The sequence below is a fragment of the Pseudopipra pipra genome, chromosome 4 (genome assembly GCF_036250125.1).
Source record: "Pseudopipra pipra isolate bDixPip1 chromosome 4, bDixPip1.hap1, whole genome shotgun sequence".
Taxonomy (NCBI): Eukaryota; Metazoa; Chordata; class Aves; order Passeriformes; family Pipridae; genus Pseudopipra; species Pseudopipra pipra.
Window position 1 is genome coordinate 60,545,719 of NC_087552.1, and position 17,871 is coordinate 60,563,589.

The 17,871-nt window shown below is 38.7% G+C and overlaps 1 protein-coding gene across 19 annotated transcripts in view; it reads left to right on the forward strand.

Moving 5' to 3' along the window:
• PROM1 (prominin 1) overlaps positions 1-17,871 on the forward strand; it is a 61,813-nt gene that overhangs the window by 12,914 nt on the left and 31,028 nt on the right. For 14 of the 19 annotated variants that reach the window (XM_064653171.1, XM_064653176.1, XM_064653185.1 and 11 more), the window contains exons 3-5: positions 9,165-9,223; positions 12,293-12,319; positions 13,859-14,064. In XM_064653171.1, coding sequence (XP_064509241.1) covers positions 9,165-9,223; positions 12,293-12,319; positions 13,859-14,064 — 292 coding nt within the window. The remainder of the gene's footprint in view (positions 1-9,164; positions 9,224-12,292; positions 12,320-13,858; positions 14,065-17,871) is intronic. The other 5 variants (XM_064653178.1, XM_064653192.1, XM_064653186.1 and 2 more) reach the window with 2 other exon arrangements.

The following is a 17,871-nucleotide window of genomic DNA, read 5'->3' on the forward strand; positions in this document are numbered from 1 at the left end:
TGGTGAGAAGTGGGACAGAACAGGTTTTGGGTGAGCCACATTTCTGGTAATGTGTACCATGCATGAACCTCTTTGAGAAGAGGTTTCTGTAACTGCAGAAATCTTAGGGTTTTCAGGCCACTGGGCTGAGGTTTCCTAATTTTCCCAGCTTAACAGTGGCTGGTACTTTGCTGTCCCTTCTCCGTCTTCGTTTAATTTCTACAGGATTATCTATTCACATAGTGCTGAATCTCATTATAATTTTTAACTTGTAGTTTGTGAAACTGATGGGGAGAGAGTGGAGGGGGATGTCACTGAATTTAGTGGAATGATGGTTTCACGAGCCTCTAAGGGACCTCTCAGTTCCTTCATCATCTTGACTATCATGAAGCATTTTGAGTTAATCATGAGAGACACTGTCCTGCCTGTTTTTGGAAAAGCAGTCATTTGACTCTCTCTTTTCTTTAAAATACACCATCATAATAAGATGGCATTAACCTAGCCCTCTTAATTTTGTCTGGTAATTTGCATTGGTGGTTGTTCACAAAGTAACAAACTCCTAAATCTTGTTCAGTGGCGTCTTTTTCTTGAATGATTTCAACTGAAGTAAGAAGGATTTGATAGAGCTTTGCAACAAATCTTTCCACAGTCATATTCAATGTTTAATTACATTGAAAATGATGACAATTACAATTTTTTCCTCTCCCTTTTTCTCATTGTTATTTTTGCTTCTGAAGATACACTGTGCAACTTTTAGATCTTAACCAAAGTGATGCTTTTTTCTAAGTGAATATGCACTATTAAAAAGTTGCTGGAGCAAAATAAATGTGTAAGTAATAATTTTAGTGGGCTTTGTCATCCTTTTAACAGTATTAAATTTTTCCGTGTAGGTATGAAAACTTTTGAGTATACTTATTTCTTTTTCCACTAGTGAGTTATCTTCATGTTAGAAGGAAAACCAGCTCCCACAAAGGCCAGCCAGTGTAGTTTACACTGACTAATCTGTATCAGAATATACATCTTAGTGTAAGCCTGCCAATTAAAAAAAAAAACAAAACCAAACCTGCTTTGACACTTTTTTCAACATGCAGATAGATTTCTTATCTAAAAACACTTCTGTGATTAAATTATGACCTGTATTGCATCACAACATAGTCAAGATCTTTCTTATATCTGAAAATACACCAAATTATTTTATTTTTGTGAACTTTAAACAGTGATTAAAGTTGTGAATGTGAATATTCTTGAATATTAAGTATTGCTTTGGCTCTTTAACTCAGCTGAAACATGCTTGGCTGTACCTGTAAAGAACAAATCAAAACTTCGGGCCTAATTAACTTTCTTCAGAGTAACAACTTTATTTTTTACTTTGATTTTTCTGAGTGAAGTAATGATATACTCTGTAATACTTTGAACCCAATACGCATGACCCAGTTATCAAACGTGGAAAATTGTGACCCTTGCAAAAAAATGGGAAAACAGGGGAAAGGGAATTCCGAGGAATCTCAGGGAAGCTGCCAGAATGCCAGTCGCTGAGGTAATCTGGGCAGCAGGGCTCTGGTGTGTCATTCCCAACTAATTATCTGTGTTCATATTTCCAATAATCCAAGTTATGCAGGTGAAGATTTTCTGTGCTTTCCTTAGTTTACAGCAGCTCTTGAGGAGAGAAGGGAAGAGGAAAAATGCTGTTCATACAAACTAAATATTTACTACTTTGATCAAAGTCACAAGTCCAGTGTGTCTACACAACCCACTCTATCAAGAAGTTGCTCAGCCTGTGCAGTGTGCTAAAACAGACAAGCATGTACAGTGCACCAAGTTAAATCTTTGCCCATAATCTGTTGTAAATCCTTACCAGATGGTGGCCTAGGGAGAACTTTAGGCAGCTACTGCAAACAAAGCAAGTGGCAAAAAATAGCTGTCGTGGCACAAACAATGTGCTACAGAAGTTTTGTTGCCTTCAGAAAATGAGAGAATGCTGTTTCTGTGTGAAATACTTCTTCAAAGCTTTCTACTTCCCTTCGTGTCTGTGTGATGCATGCAAATTTATTGCAGCGTCCCAAGGAAGGATTTTTCTAAAGGCTTCTCTCTTTTTGTTCTTTTTCCAAAGCTTCAGCAAGAACAGAACTTTCTCTGTAGCAAAGAACAACTAGAAAGCCCCTGCAAAGGTTATTTTCAAAGGAGAAATCTTTCATTCTGTGTGTCCTGTAACCGTCAATATTGTGGCTATTTCCTTTTTCTTCAAGCCTTTTCTTTGGCCAGGCTCTTTAAGGTTGTCTGTGCATGTCAATGGAAAGCAGAATATGCCTGAAGAGAAAATGTGACTGCACTAAAGGAATAACCTCAAGTTTGGGGCAATTCTAAGGTGTGGGGATTTCCTGTGGAAGACTTAAATTACCTATTTGGTCTTCCTGACCAACTTCAGTTTTTTGGAAATTGGGGAACTTTTTTTGTCCATGAACAAAGTTCATTGACTGTTACTGTTATCTGATCCACTGCTGTATAATTTCTTCACTGGAGCAATGTTATTTTCTGTCAGGAAGGGTGCTGAGGGGGTCTCCTTAATTTCACATTCTGGTTCCTTCAGCAGTTGTTGCTGCCAGGCAATTACTTGTCTTCAGCAGTTCCACCATGCTTAGTCCTACCTGTGCTCTGGCTAAAGCTCTCCCTGCTTAGACCACTCCTACATTTTCAGTCCTGTTCATAGCTGTTCATCTCTTCATTACCTAGTTCATGTTGCAGCTCTACTCCCCACTTGCTCTCACGTTGCCCTGCACTGTGTGCAGTATAAGCTAATGCACATTTCTAGATAGTCTGGTAGCTTGTCCTTTCAATTATGAATAAAGGAGCATATGCTTTATAACTGTGACAAGACCTTAAAGATGTATTAACTGTGTTTTTGTTTGTGTCATATTGTATGTTGTTGAATTTTATGACAGCCAGAGTACTGTAGCATAACAACATTTAATTAAAGAATGTGGAGTCAAGGAATGGGAATGGACGATGATGGTGTGGATGAGAGGAAACAGCAGACTGAAGGCAGAAAAGGGTGAAAAGACAGATTGCCATAGTAGATGAGAAGTTGAAATACCTAAGCAATTTAATATGAATTCGTTGGGTTTTTTTACCTCCATTCAGACAAGTTCTTCCAGACATCGTGGAATAACAAGTTCTAGGGCTTTGTTTTGCACATCAGGGATGAGGTACAGCAGCGAGGCTCCTTTCTTACTTGCCTTTTTTTCTTGTCCAAAGGCATGGCTGATAATTTAAAGTTAGTTTTTGAACATTATTTCTTTAATGCAGGTGAATAGACAGGTGATTGAACAGAGAATTTCCTTTCACCATGTCTGTAATATAGGTAGATGATCTCGTGTGTGGGCTACAACAGTGAGGGAAGGTCAATGTGTCACTTGGGAGTTGTGCTTGAAGGGAAGAGGGCCAGAATGACCTCTGGCGTGGAACAGGAGGATGGAAGCTGAATCAACCTGATGTTCTGAGTAACTCAAGGGAAAAAAAACCCCAGTGAATTGTATGGAGAGAGACTTGGCCTAAAAGTTGGGGGAGAAATTATCTGAGAAGGCTGGGGTTTTCTTCTTAGTTTAGAGAAAAGGGTTATGTTCCAGGTCTGTCTGAGGAGGACATTGTGAAGAGGAGAGTGAAGCTTTTGGGCTAGAGTTGGAAAGGAATGGTTTAGACTATATGAGTGACTGCATGGATTAGGCTTCTTATCTGTGGACTAAAGTGATCTCTTATTGTATGGGAAGACCTCCTTGTGTGGGAGCCTTCCCACATGGCCTACAGAGTGAGTTTCCTTCCTGCACAGGGGGGGAGCAGTGTGGCAGGACCCTCTCTCTCTGCTATCTCTGCACCAGTGTGCATGGTGGATTCCTCAGCAAGCTCTCATCTTGCTCTGCAGTGGAGCCAGAGACAAGTGGTGCTGTGGGATTAGGGATGGTAGGAGTGAGCAGAACCATGGTGTAGGGGGGACCAAAGGTGACCTTGGCTTACCTTCTGAAGGAGACTCGTCAGTGGGAGCTGAATCTGACTGCAGTAAAGGCTATTGGCTTGAGGCTTTGGGGAAGCAACCAAAGATCCACCCAAGTTAAAGCAAGTATTTTAAAAAGTCAATAAACTGAACTTGCTGTAAAACTTGCTATAACATACATGGAAGGTTTTTGTCTCTGATAAATCTGAAAAGTTAATACAGCTTTCCTGGTTTTCTTGGCCTTTCAAGAGATATTCATTAGTCTGAGTAATAATTAGGAAAAAACCAAGTTTGAAGTCATTTTAATTCATTAATTTCAGGCTAATTGACCCATACTCAGAGAGATGCTGAACTGTTCAGTGTGTATGTAGTCCATTGACTCTCTTTATTATAGATGAACAGGAATGGGCTGAAATATGGTTTTATTCATTAGAATGAGGTAGCAATAAAGTAATTATTAATTGATCAGGTGTATTATCTCTGTAATTCTCCCCTGTTGTTCTGAAAAAAATCTCTATTCAGTGTGATATGAATGCTTCAGTCATGGTTCTTATTGGTTTGTTTGAAGACCTTTCAGAATAGAAGCCTAGTATATTATATTATGCATTAAAAGACAAATTAATTTCTGGCATAATTTGATTAATGTTGGAGTTGCACTGTTGCTGAACTGGCTCAATGGAATTGCTTGAGTGAAGAGGAAGCATAGCATTCCCAAAGGTTTTATTCCAACTGTTTTCCTGTCACCTAGATTTGAAAAGCTTTCTTGGCAGAAGAATTTGTAACTAATTTATGTTGATGCTTAATAGCCAGACAGCTTATTTTTAAGTCTCTATTATTTTTGCTATCTCTTTCTCTAGAGCAGTTTTAAGAAGCATACCTAGTGATAACCAGACAGGGTAATGAGACATTGGGTGTATATACACAGTACTCATGCAATGCAAGAGTTGGTGATTATGTTTTGTTAATTGGAGATCCTCAGAGGTGCTTAATATTTCTTCACAAATTGCATTGGTAAATTAAGGGTTCATCTGGCTAGTTAGATTTACCAGGGCAGATGGCATTTCGCATGTGTGATGAGAGCAGGAGGGAGACAGCAAAGCAGTAATGTAATTAGCTGTGTAAATGAGCCTCACAAGGTAAATCTCTTTAACCCCAATGATAAAATGTGTTCTGTGCTAAAGCCTTGGATTACTGGTCCTGTGAAACAATGTGTGCAGCTGGTCAAGCCAAGATTTCAGAAGTAATTGAGTTAATTTGAAAATAAAGGACACCACTTTTTATCACACTTGTATATTTGAGACAGAAATCAGCCTTCAGGTGGTACTCTGCCAATAACTCAAGAGAGTGTCCTGTGGAGTTACCTTAGTTCAGTTGAAAAATAAAAGCTTATTTGAATGCTAGAGAGGAAGTGTTATAGCTAGGGAGGAAAGGTGCTTCATAAAAGCACACCAGAATCACAGGCTGAATAAAATGTGGTCTGAGGTGTCTCTTCATTTTCCTGCAGTGAGCAGTGTAGCCATAAGTAGCTTGTGTTTACACAGTATCTGGCACAGGACGTTTCCCCAGGATTACTGTCAGTGTGTTTAAAACCTAGTAGAATCACAGAATGGTTTGGGCTGGAAGGGACTTTTAAAGATCATCTAGTCCAACCCCCCCTGCAATGAGCAGGGAGATTTTTGGTACCACAAAACCACTAAGGTGTGTTTGTGTATACAGATGTGTGGACGAGTAACTGCAGATAATCTCACATTCAGTTATAGCCAAAAATATTTTTTATGGGAATATATACTACTTCCACACTTCATTTGGAATTAATTAACCAGGGATGTGCCTAATCCCATTTATACTGAAGGCTGTTAAAATAATAAATTCATAGTAAAGACTGGACAATCAGTGTGTGCTGTCTGGTGAGAAAAACACCCTGAAGTATCATGTTACTTCTGAAAAATCATTGCAAAGTAATGTAAGTAGTGAATCTTTATTCAGCAGGGAAATCTCACATTCTGTAAAATTGAGGGGAAAAAGTGGGCTGTGCAGTAGCAGCCATTGTGTTGTGTGTCAAGCCGGTATTGTTCTTACTATTAAACTTATTCAATCCATGTGGGAACATTTTATACCTATTTTCAGGCTTTCTTGTTTATTATTAAACTTAATGATGTTTTACTTTCTGATGAACGAGCTTTAGAGACTCTAAATTTCAGAAACACAAACAGAGTGCAATTTTCTGCATAAATTTGTCACAGAGTATTCAGATTGATTTCTGTAATTTTTTTGACTGGCAGGCTATAAAATATGGAAACAGTGTAAATAAAACCGTGAATCAGGAACATTCAGAGCAATTTAGGCATATCACAAGAAACCAGGGCACATTTTGGGTTGTTTTGGTTTAGTTTATTTAAATATTGATTGTTCTGCTTGGAGATACTCAAAGCCTGACTGGCCATGGCCTTGGGTAACCTGGACTGGATGATCCCAGGGGGTCTCTTCCAGCCTCAACCCTTCTGTTTCTCTTGAGCTCTTACTTCCATACACATACACACATGCATACAGAGGGGCATAAATGTATATGTGTGTATAGATGTATGTAAAACTTTATGCAACATGGTTTTTTTTTTTTTTTTTTTTACTTTTAATTTGTTGTGAGGACAGACACTCAACTAGGAGAATGGGTAAAATCTTTCAACTTCTATTTAATGTGAAAAGCTAATGCTTTTAAAATTTTCTTGTACCAATTCCCAACATTAGGAAATGTATCAAAGGACGTTTTTGTCAATAATAAAATTTTGCTTTCTTACATGCTTCCTGGCAGTGTTTTCACTGCTCCCCTAAATAATTTATAATAGAAAGTCATTATGATTGCAGGATAACTTTGGAATAATTCAGATTTAAAGGGATGTCCAGATGTCAGCAAGTCCAACCCTTTTCCAAAGCAAGATGAATGTTTGAGTTAGGAGCAGCCTGGAAGTGAGAGCAGGTTGCTGGGAACTCTTCTGGTCGGTGTTAGAGTAGCAGCAAAGAGGGTGATGCCACAGCATCCTGGGCTGTCGGATCCTGTGCCTGCTTCATGCCACTGAGGATCACAAAAGCTTTTCCTTTTTATTCCTTCCTATCACATTCTCATTTAAGCTGGTAGAAGTTTCTCAGTGGCTTTTCTATAGGGTGTTGTCACGCAATGCTAAATAGTTGAATCAATACATAAACGAGAGAGCTGTTTTAGCTCTTTTCCTGTGTGCTAAAAGCCATCTAGCTATAAAGAAAATTCATTGCATTTATATTTTATGCACCAGTATTTTATTTACATGGTATAGATATCAACAGGAATAAAAAAATGTTACCTCTGCTGAAGAAGAAAAAATTGCATAACAACCGGTGGGATTTACACCTTTGGAGTTTGTGCAGTTTTTCCTCACTCAGCTGTGTATCTCCTTGTTGCTGAAACTTTTGGAGAAGCACAGATGTTGCCTGGGATGGTCTCGATGCAGGGAGGACTTTGCTGATCCCACTGCCCGAGGTGCGTCAGAGCTGCAGTGGTGGATCAGTTGTGTGTTGCCCTTACAGTGGTGTGTGCCCTTTCCTTCAGCAGTCTCATGACTCGCAAGATGCAGAGCTTGGAAGGAATCGCAGGGATCGTAATTCTTTTGTGCTTCCCAGGTGCTTACTCTACATATGTTTTGCTTTTATTTCTCTAACTGTGGGATTCAGCCTTGTCTTGTAGTCTATGGATGGTCTTTCCAAAACGAGGTTGCCTCACCGTAGAGAGTCCTTGCTTACCTACTGCAAGCACTCTGTGTTAGAGAATGTACTTCCTGTCCCAGTTTGACACTTCAGTGATGTTTTAACAGATTTTTACTTTTTAATTGCCAGTCTTGCTGTCTGCAGCTCCCTTGCAGGGACTACCTGCCCTAAAACAGCAGTTTGTGCCTTGCTGTCATGTGCTTTCTTTCCTTGGACAGTTTTCTGTGAGGAACTCTTCAGGATCTCTTCAATGTGCAGATCAGTTTAGTCCTTGTTCCCTCTGCAGGGTGTTGGGGAGGGAGGACTATGGGCGCTGTTTGTTTAGGAATTCGTTTTTCTGAGCCAGATGGAGGGTGAGAGAGGAGTGAGATCAAAGCCTCTGTGAACTCCCTGAACGTATTTCACAAGTGCTGCAATCAATTCTGAGAGGGCTTGGATTTTTGGGAGGTCTGCAGTTGGGTTTGAAACTTCAGGTCCTTTAATTGAGCCTCAGGTAACTTAATGGAAGTTTTTATCAAGTATGTTCATTAGCATATGGGGAGACTAAAAATAGAGCAATAGTAGTGTGAAGTCCAGCTCTGTATGAACATGGGGGGCTGCTGGAGCCCCTCTTCAAGTGCAGGGTGTCACAGAAATGACTGGGTGTCACAGTTCCCAGCATTGTTCCCATGGAGTTGTCAAAACCTTGATAAGGGTAGGCTGGTGATGTCCCAAAAAGGGTATCCTTGTTACAGCTGCCAGAGTTTACTGAAAGTGGCACTATTTGTGTTACATTCCTGCTTTGGTTTTTTGGTGTTGCTGTATTCATTATATATGGTAAGTTAGAATGAGTTTTAGATGGAGCTGCACACACAGTAAATAGTAACATGTTAGGCTTTCTGATTTGTTTTGGTGCTTTTCCATACTAACTGTTGGTCCAGAGATTGGGGTGGGGGAGAGGGCAGGGAAAAAAGATTGGGATAATGTTGGAAAGATAAGAGTCTTCTTCCTTGTACCCTTCAATCAAGAAGTCCTCATTAGCATGTTTATTTTGCACACTATGTATATAATGCTGTGTGTGTGTATGTATGTATATGTATATGTATGCACGTATGTACTGGGCATAAACATGAAGCAAAGCTGACACCTGGAACATTGTCCAAGTAGTTGGTATATGTGTGATGAACTTTTAATAATGATTTTATGGTACAGAGGATGACCTCAGAAAAACCTTTACTGTATTTCAGTGGTAACTGATTAACTGATAGATAACCTGTCTCTTCCTGTGAGCTCATAAAACACACTGTTAATTAAAAATGTTGTTTCTAGACAGATTTATGGGGACACTTATGTGCTTGCCTATGCTGTTGATTTCTGTTCTTAATTTCATCTTGCCTACCTAACAGTAGAATTCAAACCATTCTTTTCCCTTGATTTTAATAAATTGTGTTGTTTAAAATTCTGGAATATTCTTGCTTATTTTCAGATCTCATCAGAAAAGTAGCACAGCAGCAGTTGGGAAAGACACAGGGCGATTATCAAAAGGTAAATTGTCTATGTGTATTTGCATAAAATAATGAAAATTATGACTTTGAAATTCAGTTTTGTTTCTAAAACAGGAATTAGTATTTTAAAACTATATGAACAGGATAGAAATACTAATTTTTTGAATAACAGGTGTGATAGTTTCATGAAAAATGTGGGACCAAAATCTCTCAAAAACAATTACAAGGAAAAGTCCATAAGCCAGTGTAAAGAAACTAATCATAGTTAAGGCTGATTTATAAATTGCAGCTGTAATGTGATTGCAGTGTCTGTTGCACAAAGGTTGAAGGCTCTTTGTATTGAAAAATACTACTTTTATTTTAAAAAAGCTTAGAGAGAACCATTACTGCTGAGCTCTCATGTAAGCTTCAGCTGTTTTTCTCGAAAAGCTGAATTTATGTGCTGGTTCTGGTGCCTTTGTAAAATGAAGTTCCCATAGCCTACTTACAAAGTATATTTTAGTTTATGTAGTGTGTTAATCATGTGGAGGATATTTTTCATTATCTCTTTAGGTTTGTGAATATCCTGTAACAGTTGAAATTCTTAGGGTATCTGGTAGCAAGAAGATGGAATATAATGTGCACCTGATTTTGAGGCTGTTCTCAAGGATGGTGTTCTGCTTTTGAAACAGTATCAGGGGCTGTCTGCAGTAGGAATCTAAACTATGGCCAGGCAATAACAAGTTACTTCACTGAGGTGCTGCAGTGTGGTGTACCTGTCAGAAGGATGAGTGGCACTTGGCATACAGGCACTGAGCTACTGCCTTGAACCAGGATGGCCTGAATGACCTTGGTCTTTGAAAGGGGAAAGCCTTGTGCTTCCATATCTTCCTGACAACAGACCTATTTCTCCAGTAGCTTGATAACCTCTGCCTTACATCCTGGTGTGTGGGTATTGTTGTTATGATGCATCAGATGACTCTTGCTGATCCCATATACTTGTTTGGTGGGCTGTAAAGAGTGGTGCGTCATAGATTGTGGCTGTACACCCAGGGAGGAAAGCAGGCTTGGGCTTGGGCTTGGCTGGGAGAGTTGGGACAAAACCATTAGACCATAAGCGGTGTACATGAGCACAAGTTTAGTATTTAGTAACTAGTACATAAGTCTTGAGAAATCTGAGATTGATGATGGCTCTAGTCCTGCATAGGGGATGTGCTTGTTGAAATACAGGCCATTTATCAGTCCAAATTCTGACCTGAATAAAGTGCAAAACTTTGAAATAAATTTGGAAAAAGAAAATATATCAGGACAAGTAGGATGGCATTCAGAAGACAGAAGCATTAGTGAGAGTCAACTGTGAAGTGGCTAGCTCGGTGGTAGGTATGCCCCTGGAGGAGTTTCCAGTGGAGATGGGGAAGTGTGAATATTGCTGAAGGGTGTGGATAAGTAGTTAGAAATGTTTGCCTGTGGTTCTGATCACTCAAATTCAGGGACAATGAACTTAGAATAGGACGAGTTCAGAAAATGTCCATTAGGGGGATCTGGAAAATCTATGGGTCTTCAGAGGAAACTAGAAGAGTTTGCTTTGCTTAGGGAGAAGAGTTGATAAGGGGCGTGATTACCTTTTAAAATATATATGGAGAGGAAGCACCTGGAAGAAAGCACTGCTCCTTGGGCAGAAGATAGTGCTAGCACAGAAACAAAGCAGCTGAAATATGTATCATGTGCAATACCATGTGAGAAGAAAACATGCTCACCAAGCGTTGGGAACAGCCCTTCAGTAGTAAGAACAGGAAATCTGCTGCTCATATTTATCCTGTTAAATTTCTGCTGCCATTCCTGTGTATAATTTTTTTTTAACCTATTTATAGAAAGTGTTAGTGACCCAGGAGGCCCTTCCCATTTCTGTGCTGTGTGTCCCAGTGTTCCCAGTTGGACTCTTACCATCAGCATCTCCCCATCCCCTGCCAGGGGCAGCAGTCTGGCAGGACAGCCCAGCAGCTGATCTGTGCCTGCTCTGGGGAGCCAGCTCACTGCTGCTGCCATTGCTTTACTTCTGCTGGGAGAGTCCGCGCTTGAAATGTTCAAAATCATATTTGGTACCAGATCTGTAAGGGAGGGTAAGCATTTGTTTTCCTCCCATTAATACGGGAGAAAATATGTTGATATGATCAAAATATGATTTTGAACATTTTAAGTAATATTGTACAGTAGAGATTTCATAAAGATATGTATGATGCTGAAAAAACATCCTGAAACCTGAACATTTATGATTTTCACACATCAGACTTTGGGCTGAGGGGTCTTGCCATCTTTAGCTTGTCCACTTCTCTTCCAGTTATGAAAAAGAGGGAAAGCATTATGAGCTGTGAACCTGTCATGCAGACATGAAGGGGAAAATACAAGAATTTCTATTTCCACTATGGAAACAAAGGGGAAGTTGGGTTCTTCTGGAATTCCTGTCATTGAATATTTAGTCTTCAGTGTTTTTCTGGTATTACAGATAAGAAGACATTTAAGAACTGTTAAAAGAGATTTCTTCAGATTTTCTTGAAAGCCTTCCTTTTTTTTTTTTTTTTTTTTTTTTGCTTTAGAATAATTTAAATTAAACCTCTACATGATTACTTAAAAGTGAGGATGAATTTTTATGTAGTCCCAAAGATTAAGATCCCAAAACTGCTAGTGGAGCTACCAAAATAAAATTGAAAAGAAAAGGACAGGAATATCATATCAGTTACGACAGGTGGAGTTCATGAAGCAATCACTAAACAAAGTAATGCAGTTTCTGGCCTTCTGTGAGACGTGTTGGGAATTATATGAACTGGATGCTCAATGTGGAAATAACTGGTCTGTCATTGTTTTAAAATGGAAGTATTTGTTGGACAAATCCTAGATTCCTTTCACTTACCAGGGAAACCAGAAAATACCTGCTATGTATTTTATTGTAAATATTTTTCCATAATTATTTAATGGTGCTTCTGTGCATTATTTTACTTTAGTGGCTTTCATTATTGTTTCTGTGTTGTTTATTGTTGTGGTCATGGCTAATTATTCATTATTCACCGGATTTGTTTTTTGTGCATGCTGCCTGTGTTATATACACATTCTCCATTTGTTTTGACTTCCACAGCCAGAAAATGTTGTCCTGACTCTTCAGGTAATGTCTTATGGTAGATATAAACTTTGAAAAGAAACTAATCACGTCTGTATACATTACTTCTGTTAGAACATCCATAATAATTTTTAATGTTATTTTAAATACTGTTTTCCCATCTGACCTATCTTAAAATAACTTCTGTTGTCAAATAATTTTTGAAATATTCAGCTAGATAGAAAACAGTAATTCTTTTGCAAAATTAAGCCAAATTCTTCTTCCAAACATCTTGTTCATATTCTTCAGAAGGAAGCAAAAGTTTTAACCAGGAGTTAATAATAATAATAATAATAATAATAATAATTTAAAAAATAGTTTTCATCCTAGAATTGGTAATTAGGTCAGAAATTTGCAACTCTGGTAATGGTGATGGTTGCTGTATTTGACTCAGTTCATAATTAGGGATTGTGAAGACAGACATCAGCGAAGCTGGAACTGGAGCATGATTGATAGATTGTGAGAAATTTTAACTTACTTTGCAGGACAGTTACACAGCCTCAATATCATTCCTTTTCTGCTAAGCTGCCCTTGTATTGGTGTAAAACAGGAGAGTACTCAAACTAATCAGATGAGAATTAGTTCTCCTAAAATTGGGAAAGGAAAGGAGAAGAGAGATTTATCAGGGAAGAAAAAGCACTGGGACATGCCCACACTGTGCTTTTGATCTCTTTGTGCAGACACCTGCTTGATGCTCTCTGGGATGGGCTGGCTTGTGTTTTCAGCAGAGGGAAACAGCACGGCAAGCTCACAGCTTGTCCCCTGTAAGCGCTGCGTAGGGCTGTGCCAGGGCTGCCTGGCCCAGCTTCTTGGTCTGGGGTCTCTTGCAGTGTAAAAGCTGGTTAGGGTATGGAATTGCATCGTTTCTTTTCACTCCTTCCAGCTTTTGAAAGCATCCTTTAAATGCTGCTGCTTTGCTGTTTGGCAGCAGAATAAATGTCTTTACCTGAGAGATCTTAAAATCTATCTGCTCCTTCATGTTTTCCTGTCCCTAAGCAGTTTTAAATTCAGCAGTTTGGAGGAACCTCTGCCATTGTAATCAATCATCCAGTGAAGTACTTCCCTTTGCAGTTCATAAGAATCTTTCTACTCATAAGTGAATAAAAAGGAGAAAAAGCTAAGCCTCCCTTCCCCCTCCATGAAGTGTTGCTTTAGTTAACCTTCCTGACATTTGTGGAGCCTTTTTGGAAACAGATGTGAGAAACAGTAGATTTGTGGTCCAGGAAATCAAATGTGTTCATTTTTAACCTGTTTCAATTGCATTGATTCACATTTATTTCTTGTGAGCCTACTCTCTCTTAGTACTCACTCTTGTAGTTTGCCTAGCTAGTAGTCTAGCTAAATAATTATTAGCTATCAGTATCTACAATGTTATTGTCTTTTTGTTAGAAAAGTTGTCAATTATTGACAAAATATACCAAGTCTGTAACCTTGGTAACTTAGTAGATGGTTTAGTCCGTAGTTTGATTTGTAATTATTTGCTCTATATTGATTGCAGTTGCTGTGTGATATATGCTATTACCACTATTTTTGTCTGACTTACAGGCCATCTACTATGAAATCGGTTTTATAGTCTCCGCAGCCTTGGGATTGCTATTTATTTTGTTACTGCCTCTTGTGGGACTTTGCTTCTGTATGTGTCGTTGCTGTGACAACTGTGGTGGGGAAATGCATCAAAGACAGAAGAAAAATGCTGACTGTCAGAGGAGCTGTTTTGCAACATTTCTTTTTGTTGCTTCTTTAATAATAAGGCAAGTGTGATAAATAGAACAATATGAAGCTTGGTATAGCACTTATTTTGCAGTGTCATACGACAAATAATACTGTATTAGCCTACAGGTGCAGAAGTTATTTTATTAGACTACAATATTATTGCTTATTAAAGAAAGTGTAACTGCATTATAAAAATGCTGCTACCATTACTATCCACAGGTCATTATATACTTACTTGAGCAGAATGTAGGTGTGAAACAAAAAAAAATTGTTTTAATTTGGCAGGTGAAATTTTGGCCAATCTCAAAATGGCAATTGCAGAATGTTGCACTCAACTTATGCAAGACTGTGTCCTGTGTTCAGTTACCATCCCATAGAGAACCTGAGGTACAATGTACTGCTTTGTTCTTGATAGTGTTGTACTGGTGTGAAAAGCAATTGTGTGACTTCCTCCAGTATTTGCTGTCCTCCAGATATTCTTATTAGTTCAAAATAATGTTTTTTCTTTTGGGTCCTGAGTTGTTTAAACCATGCATGAACTCAGTGTAAATCCTGGAGTTTGGAGACATTTTTGCACAATTTTGCACACTACTGTGCTAGGTGTGTAATGGGTGTTGAGGAAGTACAGTCAAGATTCTTCTTTTCCCTGCCTTCGAAATAAATTGTTTGCTTTCAGGCTTTCTGTTTTCCTCTAACTTCTTCATATTTTCACCTGCCTACTATGCTTATTTTTTGATTATATTAAAAGAATAAAAAAGTCTTTTGATCTATACCATGTGACTGTTCAGTCAGGTGGGATGTACTTTGTCACTTCATTGAAATCTAGAGTTTATTTTTTCTGTTACTGTGTGTCGGGACAAATTGAGACCTTGCCTATGCTCAAATAGAGGTCATGCTGATATCAGATATGGGAACATGCTCTTTTCTCCTAAACATCACTAACAAACATGACCCTTAGTATTCTTAAAATGAGAAACCTAAATCAAGTTATGAGTGATAGGTGCATCCCTGCCACGATGACAGGACAAAAGTACAAGGTGCCTTGAAGACAGTAAATTATTAAATTACCTCAGCATGCCAAAACTGAAGGTAGCTCAGAGAGCTCACCAGCTGTCTTTACAACGCCTTGCAGGATGCTACTTTCTGGTTATAATGGCTGAGGGATGTTGCCTGTCAGCTGAGAAATTAAGAGATCATCCCCCTTGGTGGTCTCTTAAATTTGTGCATTTGCTGCCAGCTATCCTTGTGGGATTAAACATACCCAGCATTGGTAAATGCTTCCTCCCAGGTCATGACTGGCAGATCAGCGATCCCTGGTAATATGCTTTACAGAACTAGTGAAATTGCCTCTTTAATTCCTCGGGTTTTTTATCCTTTTGCATGAGACATCAGGAGTATCAGATGCTTACCCTAGGGAGGAGTTGACCTGAGATCTGTCTGCAGGTTTCCACAAGTAGAGATGATCTCATATGACTACCTGGCTAAGTCTCTAATGCTGTGAATGCTGTGCAAGGCAATATAGAACTTTACAAGCTAATATTACTGATCCCAGCCTGACTGAGGTCTCAGGTCTCTGGTACACTTCTGTACAAAGAGAGATTCTCCTGCCCTTCCTGGATCTTCTTTCACAAGAGAGGAGAAGATGCCATACCTGAATCTATTTGAACCCATGTCAGGCTCTTTATTACAATGCTGTAACACAAAAGGACAGTCTTACTGGTAGCCATTACGCCAACAGAAAAAAATGGAGGAGGCCTGAGATTTACTTAAAACTGTTTCTACATGTCTTGTACTGTACTCAAACTAAGTGTTCTTCTGGATTTATTATCTACTTTTCCCCAAAGTTTCTATGCAGTTTTGGCTTAGGTGGAAGATTTACCTGTAGTGCTTCCCAAAATCACACTTCTCAAGTACTGGGCCCAGCTAAATGTGTAAGCTGTGACATTAACCAAAAGAGTGTAGTCCCGTGCGAGTAAAATGCTTGTAGCTACTTGAGACAGAACCAAAAGAATGAAAACTTGAATGATCTCCAATACAGGGTTTGCATCAAGTATGCTCTGAAATCACTAGGGTGGGTCCTGTTTGTTTGGGTATAGTTTTGAGTTCATGCAGCACTGGGGGGGGGGTCTCCTAAACCCCTACCAGGTGACTGGAATGCCATGGACTCCTTCACTAAGAGCTGTGCTGCTTCAGAAGATGCATTTAGCAGGGCTGGCATTCATCAGATACCCTGAACCCACACCTCTGCCAGGGGAGCTTTGCCTTAAAGGCACTCCCATGGAACATACATACAGACAGCTGCTGGAGGGACTTCTTCAGGATTACCATCTGAGTGTATATTCTGCATCTTTCTTCATCTTTCTTGCAGTGCCAGCTATTCTGAGATTCTCTCAAAAGTTCAGAAGATCATTGAAGAGAGTAGGGAGCACTGAGCTGTTTTTTCCTGTTTTTCTTTCTTTCCCCTTTCTTTTTCCTTATTTTTTTTATTTTTTTAATTAATTTTTTGATTTTTTTTCAGTCCTTGGTATGAAAAAATGGTTCCAATCTGTCTTTCCTTGGATGGAAGAGACAGATTAAATGCACGGTAAAGAGTATTAGGGGAAAGACTCTGAATTCAGAGCCTGCAATAGATTCTGTATGTAGGTAACAACTCTAGAAAATTCTAGCAACATGGGGATGTTTTTTCTGTGTGTCAAGGTGCAAGTTCACACTGACATATGTATGCTGTTAATGCAGATTTTAGAATAGTTCAGCTAGTAAATTGTAATCATGCCGAACATTTCTTCTCACTTTTCCACTGATGTAGTGCTCTGGTAATTAGGATGAGGTTTTAATAATAAGCTTATTGGAATGATGTGTAAAGGCAGTAAAAGTATGACAGATTTAATTTTAAAAACAGCTCTATGTAGATCTGCTTTCTTCAGGTGGAGCATAATGTGAGAAGCATGCTTTCCTCAAGGAGGGATATAAGAAAGAAGTTACATACGCTGTGGTTTATCTTAAACTAAATAGGCCTTTAGTGTATCTTTTTCTGGTATGTGCACTTTGTGTTTTAAATACTTCTTTTTATAGATTGAGTCAAAAATACATGGAGTGTTTTTGGTAATTCACAACTTTTATACAGGATATTGCCCTACAAAGTAGGATTCTATTTCTAAAGAGCAGAGGATGTAGAAATAATCTATCAAATACACAACTAAATAGATTTGATATTCCAAATTTATAATGAGTACAATTATGTGCTTTTCTTCAAAGGTGAACTGAGAGACCTCTTATTTCCTAGGCATCTGCAAGCTTAGGCAAATGTGTTTTTTCTGGGAAAGAAATGTAATTTCCTTAATTCTTCTATATTATAAAGGGAGGAACATTGGAGTTTTAAGAACGCGTGTTTTGCAATACCAGACTTGCTGGTAATACAAAATGTCTTGGCTATTGAATAGAAGAACATATAGTCAGTTTTTTGTCCTTCCAAGAGAGCTTGTGTTATAACCTCTTTCTTGAAGTTGTGGATGTTATGTATGAGGCTAGGGAAGGCCAAGTCTGGAGGCACGGAATGGTATTTGGCATCTTGGCAAGTATCTTTGTGAGATTGGTAGGACGTGTTGTTTAGAACCTGGAAATTAATATTATCTGAAAGAAGTGGTGGAAAGGTTGGTACAGAAATCTCTATCCCATTATTTTCTTAAATTCATTAGCTTGTAGTGAGAAAGGGGACATTCTTCCAATATGTAAATCTGCTCAGGTTTTCTATTCTGTGACTTGACATTTTTTGCAAGTTCAGCTAAAGGAAAAGCTTGGGTTTCCCTCTGCAACTGGATTAATAACATTTAAATTGGTCTGTGAAA